The 27008-nt window shown below is 42.0% G+C and overlaps 2 protein-coding genes across 2 annotated transcripts in view; one reads left to right on the top strand and one right to left on the bottom strand.

The window, feature by feature from the left end:
- The window catches only part of LOC121718035 (NACHT, LRR and PYD domains-containing protein 12-like), a 1225568-nt gene that overhangs the window by 885045 nt on the left and 313515 nt on the right, over nt 1-27008 (top strand). The gene's annotated exons all lie outside the window — the stretch shown is intronic.
- Nucleotides 382-26941, bottom strand: LOC121718088 (microfibril-associated glycoprotein 4-like). The gene is made up of 6 exons (XM_042102935.1): nt 26924-26941; nt 26585-26647; nt 25203-25415; nt 14931-15027; nt 3635-3802; nt 382-1405 (listed from the first exon to the last, which is right to left on the bottom strand). Exons 2-6 carry the CDS (start codon nt 26588-26590, stop codon nt 1155-1157), a joined length of 735 nt encoding a protein of 244 aa, XP_041958869.1. The 5' UTR covers nt 26591-26647; nt 26924-26941; the 3' UTR covers nt 382-1154.

Here is a 27008-nt window from a genome sequence, read left to right as displayed (position 1 = left end):
ACCAAATGAAAGAAATGATTGGAAATGAATTTACTGGAGCACATTGTGTTGCCATTAATTCAAACACCAGTGCTTTCATGTTTAACTCTTCTTTAGCACCCATAGATGAAATACCCCTCATCTCAGTCTGTTTCTCTTTGTGTTCTTGTTTATCCTTTGTGGTCTTGTTTATCCTTAATGCTCATCTTTTAACACACCACACCCATAATACCCATCATAGGCCCGACAGTTCAGCAGGACTACAGCATGCATAAGGAATGAGCTAAATTTCCACTGAGTAAAAATGGCATGCTAATGGCTCATCGATTTAGTAACACAATAACATCAAGTTCTAACAAGGTTTTGTCAGAAGATTACAAAATCAATCGCAAGATAACAATATATGCTTCAAATGTTTATTAAGAGTTAACACCTAGGCAATTGCATGACCACACCCATTACAGTTATTAAGGTATTTTTGTACACAGATCACCATATTTATACCACGCTAAAAAAAGAATGTCCAGTTTCCTATAGATGAATTGAGTCCCACACTCAGCTTGTCTTCTTGGGGATTTTCATTTATTTCAGTCTAGGATCAGGCTTAAAGGAGCTATGTGTTAGGGTACGATCAGCCAGGAGGGATGCACTTTGGCGCTTGTAAAAAGTGAGGTGCACTCTGTTTTCATAAAAATGTGAATGACGTTGGCCACTTTTCCACTTCGAGTTGAAACTCAGACCGCCTTTGTAAAAACACGAGGCAGGAGCAGGCGCACAAAACGTGAGGCGCATTGCTCACTGCCAAAAGAAAACAATAGAAAAAAGACGGCACTCAGTGCATCGTCCTGTCTGCTCGCCACCTTATTCTGTAGGATTTCAGTTGTCTTTAACACAGGTAAATGCCATTCCTCCGTTGACTTGCATTGCATTCAGTACAGCGGCACATGTACTGTGGTACAACGTGATATTATAAGAAAACCAGTTCAAAGGTAGCTAGATTAACAATTGTTAATTGTTAATTGTGGGTAATGGACCAGAATCCCACTTCACGCTTTATCAAAACCTCCAAAAAGATATCAGAAAGAGAGAGAGAGAGAGAGAGAGAGAGATGGAATAATCCACACACTCCTTAAGTATCACATCACTTCTAAACAAAGAGGCTCTTACACGGATTTCTAAGCCACATGCCTAATCTTCATAGCGATGAATTTCAGTGAATAATGGTACCCTTTAAAGGCGTGCCAATTCACAGAAATAGCGTAATGATCTGTAGGGCCCCACAAGTAAACACCATTGGGATTGGAAACATGGCAAGTATCATACCAGTACCCTCCAAGATATTTGCTAGCACAGTTATCATCATAATTGTCTTGGTCCTTGTCAAATGTACTAAAATTCTTCCCATTGTGGTGAGTCAAAGAGTCTCCTGTAAAATGAAATTAGCTATGTTATCTATGCGTACAAAACAAAACAAGAGAACATTGTAACATATTCATTTTACATCAATATATAACACTTGTAGACTGGAATGCCTACTTATATCAAATATTGTAGTCGGAAGAATGTGTATGTGAATCCCTGATCAATGTGATTGATTAGGCTGAACCAATGATTTCAAAGTTAATGCAAAGTCTACACCCCTCACCATGCTAGCATTGGAAACGTACCCCAATCATGAGTCCCCATACACTTTTGCATTAAGTGAATTAGTCTGGTTCTAAAGCAACACCAAAGAACTTTTCCTCTGTCACACGCACCATTTGTTTATCCAGCACCGCCTTTGCAAATAACAATGTCCACAGACAAGGTAGAACATGTTGCATGATTTTATGAAATTATGATGTACTGCGACATCAGATGCAAGTCAAATTTTAGTTTCTTATGCAGTGGTCCCCAAACTTTTTCTTCCGAGGGCCAGCTCACTATGCCTGGCTCTAAGAGAGGGCCAGAGACTCAGAGTATATCAGTAACCATAAATAGCTTAGTGCTGTGAACAACAGCAGTCTACCTTAGTTGAATATTCCATTACATTTAAACTAGACTATTGCAATTTAATACCATTGTTAGCTGTGTTTATATTTCCATCATGCCATATCAGTGTAAAATGTAGCTAAAATGAAATAATACTAATAAAAAGACTTTAGCATTCCCAAAAGTATTAACAGGGAGTCCCAAAAGTATATTTTGAACGAAAAGTTCTCAAACTATGAGAGTTTTATAAAGTGGTGGCAGAAACATCTGAAATGACCACCAACTTTCACTCACCTGATGAGAACTTTGTGAACTCTGTGAACATTTAAACGAGTGAATAAAAAATATAAATAATTATACCAGAAAGTTCCAGAAATAAGACTTGAATAGAAGTTAGTTAGTTATTAACAATTAATTGATAAACTTTTAGAATACTTTGAGCACTGATGCAGTCAGCATAGGCTTTTTACATTGTTTGCAGGTAGACCTAGCCTGGCTAGCGCCACCACTTCTCAATGAGACGTGGTCTGGGAACCAAACGTTCATTTTCTCGTATTTGAAAAAAATGCCCAGATCCGTTTATTGGGTGCCACGGATGTCTATCAAATGTGTCTGTGCATAGCTCATCATCTTCTTGCTTTCCCACCTGTTCTGTGATTGGTTCCCTATCTCAGGCGAAAATTTGCTCCATGGTCTCCAGGCTGCCTTAGCAGCGTGAATCAAATCGCGCGCAAGGCAGCATGGGAACACCCAGGCTAAGGTAGACCTACATTTCATTCCGTTTTCAATGGCAAATGTGAAACAGCGCCAAAACAACCACCAGTGGACAAAAAGAGTATTACATGTGTACTGTTAAGACTTAATGAATGGGGGAAATTACGGAGGTTATAGTTTGACGATGTCGTACTCCCGTGCGGGCCGGATGCTATATACCACGGACATGTTTTGGAGGGTATCCGGCCCGCGGCCCGTAGTTTGGGGACCACTGTTCTTATGTCTCATTCCATCGAGCTACAGACCCGCTACCCGATCCGGCAAACTTACATAGTACGGTTATAGTCGATAGAGGGCTGCGAAGCAAATGCAGAAAGTGCCGTTCACCCTGTTATGAGTTGATGAACCACTGAAACGATTTTGGAAACATTATTTTAAGGTACAAAAAACTCTTTGGTATTGCTTTAACCAGGATAATATTTAAAGGAGAAGTTTAGTGTTTGCAGCCATCTTGAATTTAGTCACGATAAGTCGAATCATACCTGTTCATTCTTACTCGTTGCTCGACTTATCGTGACTAAATTCAAGATGGCTGCAAACGCTAAACTTCGTGAAGGTACTGTCTGTATAAATCGTCTTGTAAGTAAACTACCAGTGCTTTTTCAAAGTTCTCAATGTCTCGTTTTAAATGTCAGGGCCCTCGGAAGTCTACCAATGAAGTGTGGAGATACATTGAGCCTCGTAAATGGGTGTAAAACAGTGATTTATTTGCATGGCTAGCCCGATGCCGAAGCACCACTATTGAAAAAGCTGTTGGTAGCATCGGCTAACTAGCGCCAGATTTTGGAGTGCAGGGGACAAGCCGAGATGGGCTATGAGACATACGTTCACACTCGGTATCATGTTTCAATACACTTTAGGTCAATATCACACCGGAATTCTCCTTTAAGGTCTCATTTCCCAAACTCACCAGCGCCTCCATTGGTGAAGCCACTCACAGTCAGCTTGTATCCCTCTTCCTCTGATGCGACAGAGAAGGAGGAGTACCTGGCAAAAACCCTGTTGCCCTCAAAGTCTTCCATGTCCACTCTCAGCTCGTGTGGCTTATTTCTGGTGAGTTGGTGAAGTGACTGTAATCCTGCAAGAAAAAAAAATGTAATACTTTACTTGACAGTATCGAGATAAGAGTGACATGACACTGTCATGACACAAACCCTAATCCTAACCTTTAACCATAACCCTGACTCTAACCCTTACCTTAACCCTAACCCTAACTCCCCCCTCCCCCTAAACAGGACTTGGGAGTTACCAGAAATCCAACACCATTACCTACCCCCCCCCCCATCTATCCCACCACCTTCCATGTGTATTGACCTACATAAACTGACCTTCACTATCCACACACCTGACCTCACTGATGCACTTTCTGACACTGAAGATCAACGACACCCATCCACCACTACTGATACCCCCAAGAACACACAATACCACACCACATATCACCCACTGACCCTACACCCACTGATACCCCTCCTATGGCAAGCCGATTGAGCATTTATTCTGATATCTTGATATCAGGCATAATTGTCATGTACATGTAAGCCATTTTTGCCAAAAGGCTCACTAGTTAATTAGTGAACACATTTTAGCTTCACTAGTTAACTAGTGAGAGCCAGAAATGTCTACTAGTTAACTAGTAAAGGCCAAAATGCATACCAGTCAGCTAGTTGAAGGCTTTTGGGTCTCACTAGTTAACTAGTGAAAGCCAAAAATGTGCACATGTTTACTAGTGAAGGCAAAACACCTCACTAGTTAACTAGTTGCAGTAGGTCAATGTCACTAGTTAACTAGTGAACCATAAATGGCTTACTAGCTAGCTAGGTGATGGCAGTAGGCTCACTAGTTAACTAGTTGATGCATCATTTGTCCAAACTAGTTAACTAGTGAGGTCATAAATGTATACTAGTAAACTAGTTCAATACAAAATTCACACTAGTCAACTAGTGGCGCAGAATTCAAATTAGGAGGCGGAGAATTCTGGAAATTGAGGCTTTCTATTGGCTCCCTATGTCCAAATAGAACATGACAACCAATCACAGTGCAGAATTTCACAAAATCCCAGCCACAACATTTACATGTGTCACACAAGTTAACATGCTGGCCAAAGGTACTCTAGCTAGTAAACTAGTGGCTTCAGTGTGACACTTACATGTAAACTAGTGAAGGCAGAACTGCTCACTAGTTAACTAGTGAAGACACAAATGCCCACTAGTTAACTAGTGAGGTCTAAAAAGTGTCACTAGTTTACTAGTGTGCACCAAAACACCCACTAGTGAACTAGTGATGGCAATTTCCATTCGACTAGTTAACTAGTGAAGTGCAAAAAGTGTCACTAGTTTACTAGTGTGCCCCAAAATGCCCACTAGTTAACTAGTGAAGGCCATTTCAGCCCCACTAGTTAACTAGTGAGATGCCAAAATGGTCACTTGTTAACATGTAAAGGCCAAAATACCTACTAGTTTACTAGTGAGGGTGTTGTGGGCCTTACTAGTTAACTAGTGGCATGCATATTTTGTTCACTAGTTAACTAGTTACACCTAAAAACACAAACAAGCTGACCGTTTTTGTCCACTAGTTAACTAGTGGAACCATTTAAGTCTCACTAGTTTGCATGTGTGGCAGTGAAGCAGCTCACTAGTTAACTAGTGCGCACAAGACACACACTAGTGGCTGTTTTTGGAGCTATCTAGTTCACTAGTAATGCAAAAGGTACTCTTACTAGTTAACTAGTGACACATTGGCCTTTACTAGTTAACTAGTTGACATGTTTGGCCTTACTAGTTTACTAGTAATGGAACAGGACATGCTTACTAGTTAACTAGTGAGCTATCTGCATTATTAATGCCTTTCACTAGCTTATAGAGGGCATTTTGAGCCTTACATGTTAGCTAGTGAGGACAAAACACTGTCCATAATGAACTAGCAGGAGAAAAATGCCCCTCACACTAGTAAACTAGTGGAATTTGAATAAATACACAAATGGCTGGCATTTTGTGCAACTAGTTAACTAGTGGGACGTAACATTGGCCACTAGTTAACTGGTGCGCAATGTCGCACTTGCATGCAAATGAAGAAGGCGGAACAAGGATTTTGATTGGTCTATTTAGGACTCAGAAACCTAGAAAACATGGCTGACTTCGTCCAGGCTGTTCTAAGAGCAAACTTTTATAAACTAAGATCGTTTGAGCATGAAAATATGTTGTGATAACATGTCTAGTGACAAAGTTGTGGTGTATTGCCGTAATCTTCATTCAGTTAATGTCTACAATCTTTAGTTTTTCAGTTATTAGTCTGAAAATCGCGATAAAACTGGAGGCATTTGTATATGGTTGCCTAGCAACAAAATGTTTCAGTAACATGAACATTGATGATAGCATTGCTGATGTGGCAAGACTAGCTCAAGTGGTTAAGCACCAGGAGATCATGTGGGAGACCAGTGTTCAATTCCTTTGAAGTTTTTTTTCTTGAGCTTTTAATTACTTTTGAAACCATGTGCAGTTAATGTGTGCAGTTAATGTGTGCAATCTTTTGTTTTTCAGTTATTAATCAGAAAAGCGCGACTGAATGGATACATATATGTCTGTGGTTGCCTAGCAACAATAAACAAAGAATAATATTAAAATCGATCCCTTGAATCTTTGGTGTGGATCACTAAGAGTTCACTTGTTAAAGCATGGGGTTTCCCTGTTATTATTAAAAACCATTTTGACAGAATATGAGATACTGCATAGGCTACTGCAGGCTCTGCTTTACTATCTATACTGAAGTACCGTTGCAGAGCAGTGTGTCACTTTAGCCACTAGGGGCACCCATCAGGACCTGATCGCGAGGCTATGAACAGTAAATTTACATTTAGACTGGGTGGGATTCTTACATAATACCCAATAGGAGTCTTCTACCCACCCTCTCATTAGAATTTGCATAATAGCCGTTTCGGGCACTAATTAACTAGTGAGCTGCTTCACTGCCACACATGCAAACTAGTGAGACTTCAATTGTTCCACTAGTTAACTAGTGGACAAAAACGGTTTGTTTCTCTTTTTAGGTGTAACTAGTTAACTAGTGAACAAAATATACATGCCACTAGTTAACTAGTAAGGCCTACAACACCCTCACTAGTAAACTAGAGGGTATTTTTGCCCAAGTGACCATTTTGGCATCTCACTGTTAACTAGTGGGGCTGAAATAGCCTTCACTAGTTAAGTAGTGGGCGTTTTGGAGCACACTAGTAAACTTGTGACACTTTTTGCACCTCACTAGTTAACTAGTCGAATGGAAATTGCCATCACTAGTTTACTAGTGGGTGTTTTGGTGCACACTAGTAAACTAGTGACACTTTTTAGACCTCACTAGTTAACTAGTGGGCATTTGTGTCTTCACTAGTTAACTAGTGAGCAGTTCTGCCTTGTAAGTATCACATTGAAGCCACTAGTTTACTAGTTAAAGTTCCTTTGGCCAGCATGTTAACTTGTGTGCCACATGCAAATGTTGTGGGTGGGATTTTGTGAAATTCTGCGCTGTGATTGGATGTCATGTTCTATTTGGACATAGGGAGCCAATAGAAAGCCTCAATTTCCAGAGTTCTCCGCCTCCTAATTTTAATTCTGCGCCACTAGCTGACTAGTATGAATTTAGGCTTCAACTAGTTTACAAGTATACATTTATGACCTCACTAGTTAACTAGTTTGGACAAAGGATACATCAACTAGTTAACTAGTGAGCCTGCTGCCATCACCTAGCTAGCTAGTAAGCCATTTATGGTTCACTAGTTAACTAGTGACATTGACCTACTCCAACTAGTTAACTAGTGAGGAGTTTTGCCTTCACTAGTAAACATGTGCACATTTTTGGCTGTCACTAGTTAACTAGTGAGACCCAAAAGCCTTCAACTAGCTTACTGGTATGCATTTTGGCCTTTACTAGTTAACTAGTGTACATTTCTGGCTCTCACTAGTTAACTAGTGAAGCTAATATGTGTTCACTAGTTAACTAGTGGGCATTTATGCTGTCACTAGTTAACTAGTGTGCACAAACATGGCTCACTAGTTAACTAGTTGACAAAAATGGCTTGCATGTTGGCCTGATATCAAGATATCAGAATAAATGCTCAAGCGGCTGGCCAAATTACATAGAAGTTAACAAGTGGGAATTTGACATTCAGTAGTCAGCTAGTAAACATTTCTGTACTAGTTGACTAGTAAAATATAGAAGTCTTTAAACTAGTTAACTAGTGCACATTTCAGTGTCCACTAGTTAACTAGTGAACATGCTGAGCATTACTAATTAACTAGTAAGATATGAAACATATGAACTAGTTAACTAGAGAGAATTTGGGCCTTACTAGTTAACTAGTGAGCATTTTGGCTGTCACTAGTTAACTAGTTCACACAGAAATGGCTCACTAGTTAACTAGTGGACAGAAATGGCTTGCATGTACATGACAATTATGCCTGATATCAAGATATCTGAATAAATGCTTAATTGGCTTGCCATACCCTCCAAGTGACATTTCCTTAGTCCCTTCACTCAACACAACTACATTTGCCCCTCCAGGAGCACACATCCTACACAGGGCAACTCTCTTAACACTACCCTACTGGATCCCCCCCACCTTATCTCCTACCCTTACACCACCCCATAGAAGACCGACCATAAGGGTGGAAGCTCAGTTCATCCACACCCTCAACAGTCAGCCTTCCACCACCCAACACCTAAACAAGGTCACTACGAACACTACCCAGGCTACCCACCTGACTTACATTTCCCCACTTGAGATAACACCATCTCTCTCCCCCCCCAGGTCCCATCCAGGTGGGAGGGACAGACCCAGGACAGTCCAAACCGTCGAGGGTGATGATGAGCAAAGGAAACCAAAGAGCTAACCAGCTTAAAACTCATACTATGAGCCCTCCACCTTTACCGCTGCGGGGAGAGAACTGTCCGGGGTCCCCACTCCCTCCCACTCACCCCTACACAAACCTTCACCCACAACACATCCTACACAGCCCCTGTCCTCTAGGCCTCCTCTTCTCCAGACTCCTCTCTCCCCCTTTATTTTCCCACATACCACAAATGGTTTAATAATAGACTCCAGGAGTGGCACATTAGACCCACTAAACCCATACTTTTCATAGACTCCAATCTGGCCTGTATCCCCCCTCATCCATACCCCAACATACAAATAGACAGTTATCCAGGTGCCACAGTCAATCACATGACTTGATTATTAGAAAAAACCTCCCCAAAGGAAGCCGTTGAGCTGTTGGTCCGGTCGGTGGGCACACAACACAATGCCAAGGCCACCACCAATAAACAGTTACATAGAATGTCTAAATTGGCTACTAAGATCTTTCCAAATGCTACCATCTATGTTCCCCTTCTCAATTTCTCCACTTCTCTCCACCCACACTATAAACACAACCTCACGGAGATCAATCACTACATTGCCACTCACCTCCCCCACCTCCAACCACTCCCCGCAGACCAATTTACCACTATTCATGACAACATTCACTGGCCCCCAGAAATTGGTAAACGAATCCTGCATTCTTGGTGTTTGCAGCTAAATTTAAGCCTCCCCAGACCCTAAACCAGGATACACCCTCACACACTTCCAATCTCACTGACTCACTACATACAGGCTCCCTTATCCTTAACCTTTCTAAATCCCTTATTCTCACCCCTGCACAATGCTCGCTTTTAGAAAAAGGTCTTTTCTTCATCCCAACACCAGCCAGGACCAGGAGGGACTCCGGGGGGACATCCACAGCTATCACAGGCGACTCAAACTACAGGATCATTTTAAGGACAACCCCCATCATGACCCCGTCCCCTTCACTCTCCCCTCCGGTTCTCAGGTGGATGGAAGACTACAGACCGTCATTAACCAAAACCTCCATTCCCTCTCCACCTATCTTTGTCGCCCTTTTGACTCTAGCCACATTTCTTTAGAAGAAAAAAGAGCAATAACCCAACTTAGCAATAATCCCAATATCATTATTAAACCAGCGGATAAAGGCTCAAAAATGGTCCTTTTAGATCAGAGGTCGTCAAATGGACCGCGGTCCGAGTCCGGACCCTGACGTAATCCTATCCGGACCCGGACCATAAAAATTTAGATTTTCACGGAAGATTTCAAAGCTGCGCTAAATGTTTCGTAGGTTAGGATAACAGCTTTACAGCTTTACAGATTTACAGCTTCAGGAACCATCATCTCGCTTGCTGCTATTCAGCCAGTGAAATCTGTGCATTCTGATAAAGTCGAGTCAGTGAGTAGGCCTAAAGTTTCTATGGTTAAGAGACTCACTGATAGCCTGACAGGGAAAACGAGCGAGGAGAGGAGACAAAACGAGAGACAATCGGATGGATATGTAAGTTAGCAGTAAGTTATTTTCAAATCATGGATTGCTCAAAGAGGAGGAAGCTAGACAGTGAGAACAGAGCTTTATATAAGGGGTCAATACCACGCAAAACTGTCACGTCCATAACGTCAACTAAATACCATAGCATTGTGTTGACATTATGGATGTGACAGTTTTGCACGGAATTGCACTGGACCGACTCTTATACATATTCTGAGACAGGCGATTTTTAAAAGTGCCAATTTGAAGCACCTAGCGCCAATTTGAAGCTAGGCCTACCCAGGGTTGCCAGATTGGGCGGTTTCCCGCCCAATTGGGCGGTTTTGCAATCTATTTTGCGGGCAAAAATGGGTTTGGGCGGGTGTATAAAAATTGGGCTGGTTTCGGATCAGTTCGGCGGGTTTTTGTAGCCGAAACAAAGGCACTTCAGACCCTTCTTCCAGCGACCGTCTCTGGTCAGCAGGCAGCAGTCTCACTCACTCACTCACTCACACACCCTCTGGCTGACGTGCCCCCCTAAACTCACAACAGACACTCTCAGCTCACGTCACCTTATGTATCGAAACATGCATTCTAGCCATATAAATGGCGTAGTGCATGGTATTTCCATAACCGCGAGATATGCGCTTCACAATGACCGCAATTAGTTGTTAGATATTCACAGCAGACAGTAACGCCCAGCAGTAATTTATCCAAATTAACACATATTTCAAGTACCATTCATGATGTTGTCACATATTGAAGTTGTGGGAAGTTTAAGCTGTATGTTTCTTTCGTCCCCCATGTCGTTTCATTTATCCCGGTCTGGAGGGACGAATGAAACAAAACGCATGTTCGATTTCTCCTTAAATAAATCCTGAATGGTTTTGTTCACAGCTGAAAATGCAACTGTATTTGACAGAGGACCGATGTAGTTTGCTTGTGACAAAATATTAGCTTTCAGTGTTTTACGATGTCTTTGTAAATTACGTTTAATTAAAAAGTGTTTCAGTCCGGTTCTCCCCTACTCTGGCGCAGACCGCCATTCAAACACACAGCTCGCGGGGTTTTCAAACTTAGCTAGCTGACTGACAATGTCAATATGCCAAAGTGGGCAAAGAGCATTTTGTCATTACAGTCAATCTCTTCATGAGTGTGCACACTGCTGAAAGATTACCTACGAGACAGGATGGATTTACCCCTTCTTTCAGGGTTGATGGATGTGCGCAGGTCTTGCGCGAATGGCTTGACATAGGACTACGGCCCACGTTCCGTCCAGCCCGACAGTTGTTGAGGAAGTTTGACAAAGCCTAGGCCTACTAGAACTTTTTAATTATTTTTAGGCCTAATAACAATTGCTCAAAGCGATTTTCACGAAGGGCCTAGGGCCATAGGCCTATGTTTTTTGTGTAGAGATGGCCCATGCGTGAACGTTCTGCTTCTGCAAAGAGCGCACTGACACCCCTGTTCGTTCAACGCGACTTTCATGAAAACTAGGATTAACTGCCTGTCAGGTAGGCCTACTAATTGTTCTAAATTACAGGTGTCAAACTCAAGTTTGCCTTTAGCCTATATCTGGCGTATGGAAATATTTTTTGCGTGTAGTTGCCATGCATGGACGCACTGCTTCTGCAAAGAGCGCACTGTCCTAAATAGCCTATTCAGCGCGATTTTCATGAAAACTCTAGGCCTAACTGCCTGTCTCAGGGAATATATAGCGCCTAGGTAGGCTATTAATTAATTGTTCTAAATCACAGGTGTCAGACTCAAGTTTAACTCAAGCCTTTAGCCTACATTTGGGGTAGGCCTATGAAAATATTTTTTGTGTAGCCTACAGTTGGCCCACCAGTTATGAACGCACTGCCTCTGCAAAGAGTCGACACCCCTGTTCTATAATCAATGCGATTTTCATCTAATGTTATACATGAATATGCATGTGTCATGTTGCTATTATAAATAATTGAAATGTTGTGCATTAGGCTATTTTGTATGTTCATATATCCACTCAATGTTTTTATGTTAGGCTAGCCTACTGAATGCTTTTGTTCCAAGCGTCTATTGACACTAAACAGACAGATTAATAGTCTATGTTTAGCCTATCGCATTATTTTCCCTAACATAAGCTTATAGAATAATAGTCTGACGTCCGTGTAGCCTACTTTTGCGTTAATTTGATTGAATATTGTTTCTGAAATTGGATAGGCTAAGTCGAAAAATGGGTCATTTTAAAGCTTGTTAATGATTTCAATGTGTTTAAATGAGAAACAAGCAAAAGCTAATTTGGGCGGTTTTTTGTGCATTCTCGCGGTTTTTGACGAGGTTTTGGGCTGGAAAACCTTGCTGGCATCTGGCAACACTGGGCCTACCCATTCAACAGTGAACTGAGACCACAGAATATTTACGATTTAATTTAGAGGGCAATATGATTGATCCATTGGGTCAACATTAAAAATTAAAAAAATATAATTAAACTTGCTGATTGATGGGTTCAAGGAACCAGCTGTGGAATATCCATCCTTGTCTCAGCTCAAATCTTATTTTAAGTTCACGTTAAGATCTTAAAAATAGCCAAGGCTACTCCGTTTTTCTCCCCAATTACTCTATCTTGCCTTATTTCTCCTCATTTCGAATGCTACTTATTTTAATTTCACATTAAACATTAGGCCTAGGCCTACAACTAGGCTCCATCTATCCATCATCTATCCATCCAAATATATATACTGTATATATATATAGCCTATACACGCATGTTAAACATTATGATGCTCTGGACCTTTGCTTGAGGAAATTTTCAGTAACTGGACCTCGCTGAAGTTTAATTGAATATCCCTGTTTTAGATACTCGACAATACCTCCTGGAAGCCAACAGCACAGGAAAAGGTTCGCAATCTGGTTCTATCACTATATACAAATCATTTCATATCCAAAAAACAATTTGATTTTCTGATTGGACCAGACCAGCCTAGACCCCGTGCCTTCTATCTCCTCCCCAAGATCCACAAGCCACCTGGGACCTGGATAGTTCCCTTCAGAGTCCCTCCTGGTAGACCAATAGTCTCTGATTGCAGCTCCACAACCTATAACATCTCCTTCTTCATAGATCACTTCCTTAACCCCCTCTCCACTAAACACCCTAGCTACATTCAGGACACTTACCATTTCATACTTAAGATCCGGCCCATGGCAGTTCCCAACCATACTTACCTCTTCACCATTGATGTAGAAAGCCTCTATACAAACATTGATACCATCACAGGCATCCAAGCAGTACGCAACAAATTCAACCAATTTTCAGATTCCACATGCCCTGACAGCATCTTGCTTCAACTCCTGGAAATTGGCTTAACACATAATGATTTTGAATTTGATGACCGACTGTTTTTACAAATCCATGGAACTGCCATGGGCCAGAGATTCGCCCCCGCCTATGCCAACATCTTCATGAGCGACTGGGAGCAAGAGGCACTAGCCAAATGCCCCTTGAGGCCACTATTTTTCTATCGCTTCCTGGACGATATTATCGGCGCCTGGACTCATACACTCGACCAAGTTACTGATTTTCTGAACATTCTTAATTCGCACCACACAACAATTATAAGTATAAGTATAAATACTTTTTTGATCCCGTGAGGGAAATTTGGTCTCTGCATTTATCCCAATCCGTGAATTACACTGCACACAGCGAGGTGAAGCACACACTAATCCCAGCGCAGTGAGGTAGTGAGCTGCCTGCAACAACAGCGGCGCTCGGGGAACAGTGAGGGGGTGATACTAATACACTCCTACACAAAACCAGCTACCACCCCAAACATACATTCTGAGATATAATTAAATCACAAATTATTTAATTCAGAAAGTATGAGGTATAATTAAATCACAAATTATTCGAACAGAGAGTCAAAAGTCATCTGATACCACGGAGGAATATGATGCCGACCAGCTGAACCAACTGTCGAGGGCTTTTTATCCATCTGTGCGGAACAGTGCTGGCAATGGTTATTCTGTTGCGAGCTACTCCGTAGTGGAATAAATCGCTTTTATGCTTAGTCCGAAAGGTACGGTTTGAGGTCCAGTTGCACCTTGCACGAAGAGGCAGGGAGGGTAACCGGGATCTGACCAGGGATTTGTTTACCATCAAACGGGACGAAAATGGCAAAGAGTATATCACTCTATCGTTTAATGCCGAAAAAATCACAAAGACCCAAGGGACGCTATGCAACATAACTATCGCGGGTGTATTTTTTCTGAACCGGGAAACCCAAATTGCCCTGTGGCAACTTTTAAGAAATATCTTTCACATTGCCCACCTGATGCAACGAGGTTCTACCTCCATCCTCTAAGGCAAGAACAATCTGTCCTTGACCAGCAGAAGATCTGGTATTCCAGGGAACCCATGGGGAACAATCCACTTGGATGCATGATGGCCAACATCAGCCAAGCAGCTGCATTGTCCAGACGGTACACAAATCACAGTCTGAGAAGTACTGCCGTGCAGCTGCTTTCAACAGCGGGGATGCCCGCAAGGGAAATAATGACGGTCACCGGGCACAGATGCGAGACCAGTCTGAAAAGCTACTGGGCTCCGACAACCTCTGACAGGGAGAAATGGAGCCAGATCCTTTCAGGTGAGTTGCTACCACAATAGCTGCTACAAGTTGGCCATCATATTTTTTCCAATGTGGACACTGCAGTCAACGTTGCTCAGCCAAATGCCTTCCTGTTACGTCCTGTTATCACGGAGTTACAGACGATAAATGATTTTTTAATGGTCACAAGTTTAGCCAAGGTATTTCCTTGATGCAGTCATACATGATCACTGCATGAAACACTGCAGACATGAGCTACACTTAGGCTTTAAGATCTTACCCAGCCAGTACTCGCCCGAGGTATTCCCAAACCCTTCCTTATACTGGTTCCATGGCCTGTAGAAGTTCACTGAACCATCCATTCTTCTCTGAAACACCTGCAAACAGATGACATCTCAGGCAAGAGACAAGAATTGAAAGCTAACAACCTAGCAACCTAACATTTTAACCTCTGCCAGGTGTTCTCACCTGTCTGTTACGGTTGGCATTGGCGGAGCGAGGGGGTGGCTTCGGGGGCTCAAGCCCCGAATCTTTTTTTTGTATGTGTTTTCAATTTCCAACGATTCTAATTTCTAATTTAACTTCCCCTCGGTTTCTCTATAAATGTTACAAAATGTAATCTACTATTACTGAGCAAATATCCCTTATTTTCAAAGCCCAATACTGACAGATAAGCCAATCTGATTTCCCACACGATCAGTTTAGGCAATGGCAGAGCCGAGATGTATCGGTTTACGTCATAAACCTGGCAGGAAAGTTCAGAGCGGCGCAGTCAGTTTTCAGCAAGCCGGTAAGAAGAACTATTGTCAAGACATTAGGCAATTAGGCTTCTGTACCCCGGGATACAAAAATAAACTTCAGAAAGACAGACAGCTTGTTGTACTGTATTCATAGAGTCTCAATGACCGAATCAGTAGATTTACCTGTTGTCAGTTGAGTTCGTTCAATTCATTTATTGTAGGCTAGTAGCCTAGGCAAATATGAAACGGAGATGTAATGTGGCTACCCACAAGATTTTGAACTTGCATGTTTCATGCATTTTAGGGCAAAAAATACCATGGGATTGATGTGTTCTCCATTTGAGAAACGTAATCAATTGCGGACGTGCACAGACAGCTCAGACACAAAGCGCATATAGGCCTAGGTTAGGCTACTTTCACTTTCTAGAGTGCACATTCATTACGTAAAAGATGCTTCATACCAAAACAACGATCAAACATCAAATGTGTCATGACGTGTTGTCACAGACTTACTCCAATTAGAAAATCGAAACCAAAATCACGTAAGTGTAAGTGTTCTCTCATTGACGCCTGTAGGCCTATAAGGAAAATGCGTTTGTAAAATGTACACCCCCCCCCCCCCCCAACTGAATTAGTCCCCCTATGTGAGGCACTGAAGGGGGGCATTCCCCATCATTTTGAAAAATGAATTTTGAGCCAAGGATTAAACTTAGCTTCATGTGTTCCACTGAACATTATAATGAGTGGGTACACAATGTGTGGGGCTGTGCTAAACCTGACCATAAGGCTACTTTGGCTTTGGCTTGAGTTCAAAGTAAAAATGTATTGAGACAAGGTAGCATCCCATCAGGGTTATCTCAGCATAGTATACTAGCCTTTATTATACGGCTCTTCACAATGCTAGTAGAACGCTCCATTGACTTGAATGGGATTTCCCAAAGTTCTAGCGGTAAGATATATTCATGTAATTACCGCTGCAAACATATAATTACCGCTGTCAATGGCAACGGGTTTTGTGCTTCTGATACGTCTTTCATATCACTACGTAAGGACTGGAACTTCATTCAAACGTGAAAGCAGACGGTTGATCAGCTGTGTTCTAAAGAATGTTTGATTCAAGTTCAGCAGCGTGTGTTGTTGCAAACTATTTGTTTCTCAGCAAATGCCACGATGAACGGTAACAAATAGGCTAGGTTATGTAGGCTAAAGTGATATCGTGGGGAGTTTATTATTTCGTTTTGGCAAGTAGCCGTATAATAAGCGGGATAATGTATAGAACGCCGGTCATCATGGGAAAATAAGTCCCTTCAGGGCCTCCGCTGCGCGTCGGGGTCCGGTTCGCCCTGTCGGGACTTATTTTCCCAGTAATGACCGGCGTTCTATACATTATCCCTTACATAATATACAAACCATAACTCATAAAAAAACGCTTAAGTGCATGCTGATCAGATAGGCTGCCTATAGACTCCTCTTGAAAGACCCAAAGTGCCAGTCAGATATACCGTCTCACATTTTTAAAATCTCAATGTGTCCATTAGTTTACACAGAATTCATTAGAAGTCATTATTTAAGGGGTTATTTTTCAAAAATTTCTGCAATACAAACAGTTACACTTTACTTGACAGTGTCGATATAAGAGTGACATGACACCGTCATGAACGTGTCATAAACAACTCATAAACGTTTATGACATAACGATTCTGTTATTAAGTGACATTCGTTTTTTGTCATAACAAGTTAAGGTTAGAGTTAGGGTTAGGTTAGGGGAACATGATATTTGGTGGAGTGGGTGACTGTGAGTGCACTGGCCGATTGGATCCAACCACACCAACAAGGAAGGGAATAAGGGTATGAAAAAAGGTCAACTGTCAAAATAAATTAATATAATAATATGTAAATAAAAAATATTTAATGGGAAATATGTAAATTGGGGAAGAAAAATAAATAAATAATTACTTAATGAAGGGTTAGGATAAGGGGTTGGGTTTAGGCCAAGGGGCTGGTTAGGATAAGGGGTGGGGGGCTGGAGTCGGCCTTGGGGGTTGAGGTTAGCCTGAGGGTGGGGGTAAGGGTTAGTTAGGCATTGGTGTTGGCCTAAGGATAGGGGCTGGGGTTGGCCTAAGGGTTGGGGTTAGGCTAAGGGGCTGGGGTTGGAATTTAGCCAAGTGGCTGGAGGTTAGGTTAAGGGGTGGGGGTTGGAGGTTAGGTTTAGGGATGGAGGTTAGGTTTAGGGATGGGGGTTAGGTTAAGGGGTGGGGGTTGGAGGTTAGGTTTAGGGATGGGGGTTAGGTTAAGGGGTGGAGGTTAGGTTTAGGGGTGGGGGTTAGGTTAAGGGGTGGGGGTTGGAGGTTAGGTTTAGGGATGGGGGTTAGGTTTAGGGATGGGGGTTAGGTTAAGGGGTGGAGGTTAGGTTTAGGGATGGGGGTTAGGTTAAGGGGTGGGGGTTAGGTTAAGGGATGGGGGCTTGAGGTTAGGTTTAGGGGTTGGGGTTTGGGCCAAGCAGCTGGGTGGGGTTAAAACTAGGGACTGGGGCTAAAAGGAAAAAGAAAAAAGTAAGTGCATAAGAAATGGGGCTGGGAGTAAGGGATAGACTAAAACCAGGAAAAGTGTTATAAGTGCTAGAAATCAAAAAGTGCTATAAGTGCTAAAAATCAAAAGTGTAAAATTCATAAGAAACAACCTTTGAAAATAAACACGACACTGCAGAAATAAAAAGTAAACATGTCTAAATTGTGTCAGGTGAAAATGAATAATAAAAGGTAAAAGTCCTGGGTTAGTCTAGGGGGAGTGGAAAAGATGGGGTGAACTGGGGTGGAGAACTTAATAGACTAAAAAGAGGGGGGGGGGGGGAGTAATAACAAAGTAATAAGGGATAAATAACATAGTAATAACATATATATATATATATAAATAAATAAGACAGGACCTGGGAGAAAAGGGGAAGGAAAGATGTAGCTTTATTGAGAAGCAGAAGGAAACAGAGGAGTGGATTAATTGAGACCAAGGGGGAAGAAAGTGTGAAGTTTATTTATCCAGCTCCGTTCTGCTCGTTGCCTCTGTGCTCGGGTCCAGCCGGGGTTGCTCTCGAGACCACAAATGCCAAGGTGTGCAGTGCTGTGTTGCTGGAAATGTGTGACTATATGGGTGGTGCGTGAGTTCCTAGAAATGGTGTATAGATGCTGTTTGAGTCTGGTTTTGATTGAGTGACCTGTTTCTCCTATATACTGTAAGTGACATTTATTGCATGTGATGATGTAGACAGCATTTGTGGTGTCTAGTGAGAGGGGTGTGTTAGGGGCAGAAAGGTGTGAGTGAAGGTTAGTGATGAAGTGTTGTGGTTTGAAGAAGGAGTCCTGTGGTGATGGCTTGAGTGGGGGCTTCCTAGAGAAACGTGATCTAATGAGGAGGTCTTGAAGGTTTTTGTTTTTACGGAAGGCTGAGATGAGTCTGTGATGTTGGAAGTGAGTGTGGGAGGACTGAAAGTGGGTGAGGTGTTGTTTGAAAGTGTGGTGCAAATGTGTGGTGGGTTGTGAAAAGGTAGTGACTAGTGGAATGAAAGGTGTGGCCGTGGGGTTGGGGTCAGGAGTGGGGTTGGGGGGGGGCCATTATGGTGGGAGGAGAATTAGTGTCAGAGCGAGTGGGAGCAAGAAGGGTCAGGGTGTCTGTTTTAATTTTCCTTAGAAATCTTTTTGAGTATCCGAGGTTAGGGTTAGGTTTCATGTGTCATGACAGTGTCAAGTACTGTCAAGTAAAGTGTTACCCATACATACCATAGAATTTGCTGGAAACAAGCAGACCTAACTGAGATGCCTACATGCTTACATTTTCACTTTTCTGAGACATTATTTTGAGATTATGATGCTGGAAAGACAACCATACAGTATATGTTCACACATATTTGGAATAGTTATGAAACAAATAGAATATCTTAGTTTACTGTTGATTACAATGACTCTGTGCACTAATGTTGTAAAGACCTTCTTTTTGTCTAGAAGTCACATACAATAACTGTAATAGGCTCTGTGCACTACCGTAGTGAAGAACTTCGGCTTTGTCTAAAAGTCAGCATACCCATTTCCTTTCAATCTGTCTATGCTGTCAACCTGAAGATGAGTGCTTCATCTGTACCAAAACATAAAAAAATACAATGTGCGTGAGTCTTTTAAGTTTCTGAAAACCATGGGCCGCTCTAAGGAGCACTGCTGTGTTTGGCTTCAAGTTGATATAACTAAAAATTGTGCTTCCTATAAATACCAGCCTTCGTGTGCAGTGACTGCACAAAATAATGAGGGCCAGGATTTTCCGCGACTGAGCACACGTTTTGGTACAACACTTGTAGTCAGATGATTGTTGACAGCTAACAGGAAACGAGAATGCTCACTTCTAGACAACAACAGAAGTACTACAGTGCACACTGCAGTGGGCAGTGCTTCGACTTGGCCAGCTTCACTCGTGGTCCGCGTGTGGGATCACGCGGTATCACGGGACTTTAATTTGTATTTTCCCAGTGAGACGCTGCAACAACCCAAACAACCGGTAGATGGCTCAAGTGAGCAGGGTGTCTCGTAAAAAGAAATGGAGCCCTGAAAACCCTACACAGACTTCACTACAGACTTTAGCAGACTGGTTTAGAAATAATTTAATAGCCAGAAATATGCCTGCCCTGCCCTAATAAAGAAATATTTGGATAACTGCGAGTGAATCCCGTTTGCAGCCGTAGAAGAAACGCAGGACAAATTAAACATTCTGGTTTTCTCCGAGTGCAACGATGATAGGCAGACATCTGGACAAAATATAGAGCATATTAACCTCCGTTGCTCAGCCAAATGCCTTCCTGTTACGTCCTGTTATCACGGAGTTACAGGCGATAAACGATTTTTGATGGTCACAAGTTTACTTCATTAGCGGTTTATTTTTTTGATTATTAAAGAGCGTTTTTAATTTAAAGGTTTGACTTTGTGCTTATTCAGTAGAGCATTTAGTGTTCTTCCCAATCTCAGACGTTCACATTGCATGTTTGCAATTACGCGAGATAGGCTACGCGTTTGACCAGTTGTTAACAGACATGAACCAAGACATATAGCCCAGCAGCAATCTAGGGACTGTTCGTTATTTATTGAAGGGGCCACCGGAGGAATTTTGAGTGCTTCAGTCAAAAGTTGCATGACCCTCCCTTGCCTGCTAGAAATTGTTCAATGACCCTCCGACAGAATTGTTAAAAAAGACATGACCCTCCCCTGCCAATTGTCGCTGTCTTCCGCCCGCGCTGCTTTCTGTGATAACGCTCTTAAATCAATCTTTCCCGTGAGCTTGCATGCTACCAGTCCTTCCTTTTCAAATGTGTTGCGCCTGTTTGCACAATTTCACAAATAATCATATGTAATTAATAATATGACAAATAATCTGTCTCTGTGTTGCCCTTTTGCTACCCCTTGCCCTTCCAACGAAACAAATGTCTTCAAATCATCGTTTTCCTTGCTTGAAGGTGAACTTAGTGTGATGTTAACCTATTTAAGTTTAACGGCGTGATTGTCATGAGAGCATGATTCATTGGCGCTTGCATGTTCGGCCTTGTGTCTACGTGTGCACCTGAGGCTACTCAGCTACTGGAGAAGTACTAGAGAAGTTCCCCTGTTTGTATGTTCACTCCAAGTTGGCCTACCATAATTTACCAACTCTGCGCTGTAGCCCCTAACTGGCTATTTTTATATTTTTCTGTGAAATAAGCAAATGTATTTGTTCAACTTTATGAAGCAGAATTACGCACTATAGGCTACTTGGAACATAACACATTTGACAAAGGACAGATGTATGTTATAGTGACAAAATATTAACTTTCAGTGTTTTACGATGTCTTTGTCATGGGGAAGTTTTTTTCCCCATGCATTTATTCTAGGCTACTGTCAGTGACTGACGCGAGAGAAGCGGGGTCTGTGTTGCATTGCGTTAATTTATTTTCAATTGGGCATGCCGTGCCGTGTCGTCCACAGCTCAGTTCTGACAAAGCCGAATTTACTCCTTTTGAAACAATGAATGTGCGCGTTTGTATGGTTATATTGCTTGACAGGGGGGATCCCAAGCAGCTTTCAGCCATAAGGCTACTTTGAGAACATTTCCTAATTCACCCGACACTAATATTCAAAATGTTGAAAACTATTTCGGCATAGCCTATTAACTGACCACCCGATTCACGTTGACTGGGGGGCAGGGGGGCCCATCAGACATTTGTGCCCTGTTAATACGGCCCTGCCCCCAACAAATCACACCTTCCCACCAGCTGTGACAGCTTAAAAGAAGTCAAGAGGACTCCTAACACACAGACCTATTCACAAACCGGTTTTGTGGCATTTCGCCTGTTTTGAAATCCTATGCGGCTAGGAGCTTCCAATCGTGAGGAAGCAATTTTGCATTGTAGGCATAACTAACATGCAATAACGCCACCAACAACAACCAAAACTAGGCTACTCATTGTCAACATGTAAATAAAATGTAACATTATTGTGAATCAAATTAAAATGTTCTCTTTTGCAAACGTAGGCACAGGCATAGTAACAGATTAATTTAATAATGTTACAAAGATACTACATCAATCCAGTATGTTTCATTAGGCTACTAGGCTATATAGGGACTATGTGTACTTGTTTATTTTTTACGTAGCCTACAATGGCCAGTTCAGACAAAGCCGAAATTACTCATTTTGAAACATTTGTATGGTTATATTGCTTGACTTAAATCCCAGAGAGTAGGCTAGGCTACCGCACCCCACAGTGATGGGCCTAGCGGTCTTACGCGTTCAGTATGGGGTATAAACAAGCTGAGAATTTAGCGGTCGCATCTGCCTGTCACAGACGTGGGGAGCTGAAGCTTGGGATACAGTTACTACAGTAACAGTATTTTATTTTACTTCTTATGGAATATATATTTTTTTCACTTTTATAAAGGCTTTGTTTGAATGCTGTTGGAACAAATAGTAGTTGATTATAAAGGCAACTTTCTGTTGCAATATTCTGTGTGTTCTGGACTGCAGGTAACTTGCTAAGCCAGTGGTTCTCAAACTTTTTCTTTCATTCCCCACTTTGATCAAGGAGGCATTGACTGATGATAGTGGAGATAACGTGTTATCCCGAGGCCTTTGCAAGTCAGCATCTCCTACGGTAGTCTATTAAAAATATAAGTTTTCGATGTCCCAAACGGAGAGCCATACTTTATTGTTTTAACGATCTCTATGCTACTCACCAAAATGTAGGCATGGGAACATGATGAAGTATCCAACTGTCGTGTGTTAAATTATTGTGATTACGAGCCAGTGGTTTTCAAACATTATGCGTGACTCAGACATCTATGCAACAGACTCATATCGTCCTCGCATTGCAAAATGAGGACATACAGACTGCTCAGATAACAGGTGTACCTCCAGTTATGCACGGTTTTAGTCAAGTCATTTAAATGTGCTGGTGAAACAGTTGTGTACTCTGGGCACAGTTCTGGGCACAGTTCTTCCAGAGCTTCGTGCCAAGTAATAAGCGTTGAGTCGAGATGTTTGTGTGAATGAAACGAAGCGTATAGGCCATAGTGTGACATGCGTAAACCAATGGTGTAGAGATGACGACACAGGGTTTAAGGACTTTTCACACAGAGATCCCGCTAAATTTGCGGGAAGAGGAGACGTCTTTTTGCCGTCTTTTTGTGTCTGAAAGCGAGATGAAAATTTGCCGGCCTGCTGATCTGTTCACATGATGCGGCATTTTAGGGAGCCAGGAGGCAGGATCAGCTATAGTAAATAAAATTGTGACATGCAACAGGGGGCGTGTAGAGTGATAGTCGTAGGCCTTATTATGCGTGTGTGGGGCTTCAGATACAGCAGGTGTGTGATTTCAAAAAACATGGCGGGAGAACCGACTGCACTTTAGTTAGCTTGCATTTGCTTTGCTGTTGCTGTTAGAATGTTAGATTCTTGCGATAGATGTCTTCAGACGATAAAAAGTAATTCGAGGCGGAGGTGTTTGCTGAGGTTTGCCAGCGCATGGGCATCCGGAAAACGAGAACGACACCTCTGCATCCACAAAGCAAAGGGCTAGTGGAACGGTTTAATCGGACGCTAGCAGTGCAGCTGGCCATATTGGCCGACCGCCGACAAAAGGACTGGGACTTACACTTGCCCCTGGTGCTCTGGGCATATCGCACAGCGGTGCAAGAGTCAACGAAATGCACACCGGCAGCTCTGATGTTCGGGCGAGAGCTACGCACGCCGGTGAACTTGGTGTTCGGTTCGCCTCCGGAAGCGGAGATTGGAGGTAAGCCAGGGCTGGAATACTACAAGCAGCTACGCGAGAGACTGAAGGGAGTACACGAGTTGGCCCGGCAGGCTATGAGTGAAGCTGGAACACGTCAAAAGCGAGCTTACGATATGCGCTGTCACGGCCAGGAGTTCCAAACCGGCGATAAAGTGTGGGTGTACTGCCCGGAGAGAAAGAAAGGCATTTCCCCGAAACTCACTAGCCAGTGGGTCGGGCCGTGCAATGTCTTAGAGAAGCTGTCTGACGTGGTCTATCGCGTGAGACTGATTAAGCGTCGGAGAGTTGTGGCTCTCCACCGTGATCGACTGGCCCCGTATCGACCCATGGCCTCAGCTGAGAGTCGTGGAGACTTGGACAATGATTCTGTGGAGTTTGGTGACAATGGAGCTGTGGCTCTAACACCGGTCACCGTGCAGCCGTCCCCGGAAGTCACCGCCGCGACAGCGGGGCGCCCACAACGCCAGCGTCGCGTCCCAGCCAGGCTCATGGACTGACGTAGGGTAAGACTTGAGTCAAAGGGACATGGACTAAGTCTCGGGGGGCTGTGTAGTGAACTGAGCCTAGCTGGTTCATGACTGAACTCCCATAATGCTGTGCAGTGTATGTGTGTGTGTGTAATGTTGATGTTGGTTTTAGTATGAGTAATTGCGTTTACCTTGTCATGTATGTGTTAGCTGGTATAGTCTTTCTTTATGTTGTACCTCATGTGTTTACCCCGTGTATTGTATGTGACTACCCTGTTTGTGTATCGTGCTTGTTTAATTGACCTCCTTTGTGTTGCCTGTGTAAGGACGTTCGTGTGTTTTGGTGCGTAACCAATAAAACCATTCTGAGACAACTTTGCAGTTTGTTACAATATCTTTGCCTGAGGTTCCTAATTCAAGTCCAGTGCATAAATGAACAAGATAATCATAAAACTGTATTTTGAAGTTCCTATGTGACAAACTTGATGTGCATATCTTCAACCTCAAGTATGCTGCTAATGAGGAAATATAATTTATTTCCTCATTCTCCCTTCTGTGGAATTTCTCCCCACTGTGGAATGTGGAAGTGCCAGTTACAAGAAATGGAATTCATATACGAGAATTTACCATGACCATATTACAATAATAATATACATTCTTCCAGGTAGCAAAAGCTGGCATAGAGACAATAGGACTGATTGCTGATTGGTCAGTGAACATGCACAGGCCACACAAGGAGGGTTTCATACAGTATATGGGCTGAGGCTTCGGCAATAGCCTTCACTGAAATACTATCAAATGATCAATTGTTATGACAATTTGAGCTTAACCAATCCGCTATGATGGGTCAATTAAGCAATAAGCCCCGAGAGGCCGTAGGTTACGCTGATTCTACAACAGCTAAGGGGCGTTGTTAGGCACAACACGCTAGTGGATAGATTTTTTTTTAATACCAATGAAGGGGGAAATGGACTTTATACCTGCCAACATATGGATGAGACTCAAATTTGAATAAATAAATAGACAAACAAACAAATAAATATAAACTCACAGTCCATCCTCCCTCATCTGTTGTGACAGCCCTCTCCTCGCTGTTGTGACAGCCCATGTCACAGTAAACTCCAACAGCAGAGTTAACACCATCAGGATAGATGGTGTAAACCCCACTGACCACCCCACTAGCATGCAGCTCTGCACAGTTCATGGGATAATGGAGATCACACTGGCCCAGCAAGGGCAGCAGGAGAAGTATAACATGCTGAATCTGCACAGAGAAAGGAAGGAAAAAAGTTTGGCTTTTCACAATAATACAATGATATATATATATATATATATATATATAGATAGATAGATAGATAGATAGATAGATAGATAGATATATTAGGCTGTCAATGGATTAAAAAATGTAATCGAATTAATTACATACTCTGTGATTAATTAATCTAAATTAATCGCATATATATTTTTTGCTGTGAAAGTATTTTAAATATTTAAATTCAAATGAATCATTGAATAATCAGCATTAGTGACATTAAAGTTCAACAACTCTTTTATTATTATTTTCACTCTTCAAATAATGGCCATAATAATTTATGATATGACCTAATATGCTGAGGAAATAAATTCAAAAGTGCTTCGGGAAGAAGTTTTTTTTTCACATACAAGGCATTTCAGGTCACAGATATAAACTAGGGGACACAATGAAAGTAAATTAACACTCCCCTCAATGTTTAACACTATTTCGTTGCATTGATTTGCGACTTTACAGTTGACGAACTTCGGTGATATGCAAATTCCTTGCTGCAGACATTGCAAAGGACTTTATTTTAATCGACATTATATTTTTATCAACACCATCAGACCGTTTTTTAAAAGTAAATGTTCCAATCAATGATCTAGGCAGCACATTTTCTTCTCTCTCCTTCATTTTACAATCTAATGGTTACTGACTAGAACGGCTCGGGGTCAAAGGTCATACGGAATCGATTAATCTGCGCTATTTTTTTAATCAGTTATTTTTTCTCAAAATAATGAATCGAAATGAATGTTATTTTGACAGTCCTTATATATATATATATATATATATAAGGGATAATTGACAACATGGCATTCGGTTCACAGAAAGGTTCAAGGTATTACAACGACTTGACAGTGGAGGTGGTAATGCACCGCGAAAGTGCATTTCTTTCTGTGAACTGAACGCTGTGAAGTCCATTATTCCGGTTATTCCACTGTTGCCACTTGCGTTGTGTTAATTTACTGTTATAATTAACAGTGTTAAAATTAACATTTTAATTACTAAAACTATCTTGTTTGCAGAACTACTTCTTTCCGCCACATATTTTCTCATTTCTCAACTTGCAGGACAAACTGCCGTTACTATGTATACTGTATATAAATATACACAAACATTATATCATTTTGAAGTCCCACCTTCATTTCCTGCAACAAAATCCACTTTTGGAGTGACAAGAAAAAGCTGACCAATGGGGGAATCTAGAATCATTCAACAGAGAATGTTTTCAGTGGAAATGATTTCACTCCTGCTGTCTTTCTCTCAGACACACACATACAAGAGTGCACATACAGAAAGTGTTAAAAAAAGACCATGTATGGTCCTGCACAAAACAAGTCACACTTAGTGCAATACGAGACAGGAATAGCATTGACTGTTGAGCTAAAACATGAAAATTTTAGCAGATTTGTGTACTGCATAATTAACTCTGTAAATGAAGGAAGCACCAAAATCTCGACGTGTTAAAGCAAACTTACCAAATGACTTGCTCTCAAAACTTGTCTGTGATGAATGAAACAGAACAGGTAAATCACTGCTGTTTACCTGCAACCTGGTTTGGAA

The sequence above is a fragment of the Alosa sapidissima genome, chromosome 9, assembly GCF_018492685.1.
Source record: "Alosa sapidissima isolate fAloSap1 chromosome 9, fAloSap1.pri, whole genome shotgun sequence".
Lineage (NCBI taxonomy): Eukaryota > Metazoa > Chordata > Actinopteri > Clupeiformes > Clupeidae > Alosa > Alosa sapidissima.
The sequence above is the reverse complement of the archived record's forward strand: the minus strand, read 5'-3'. Positions and strand labels throughout refer to the sequence as shown.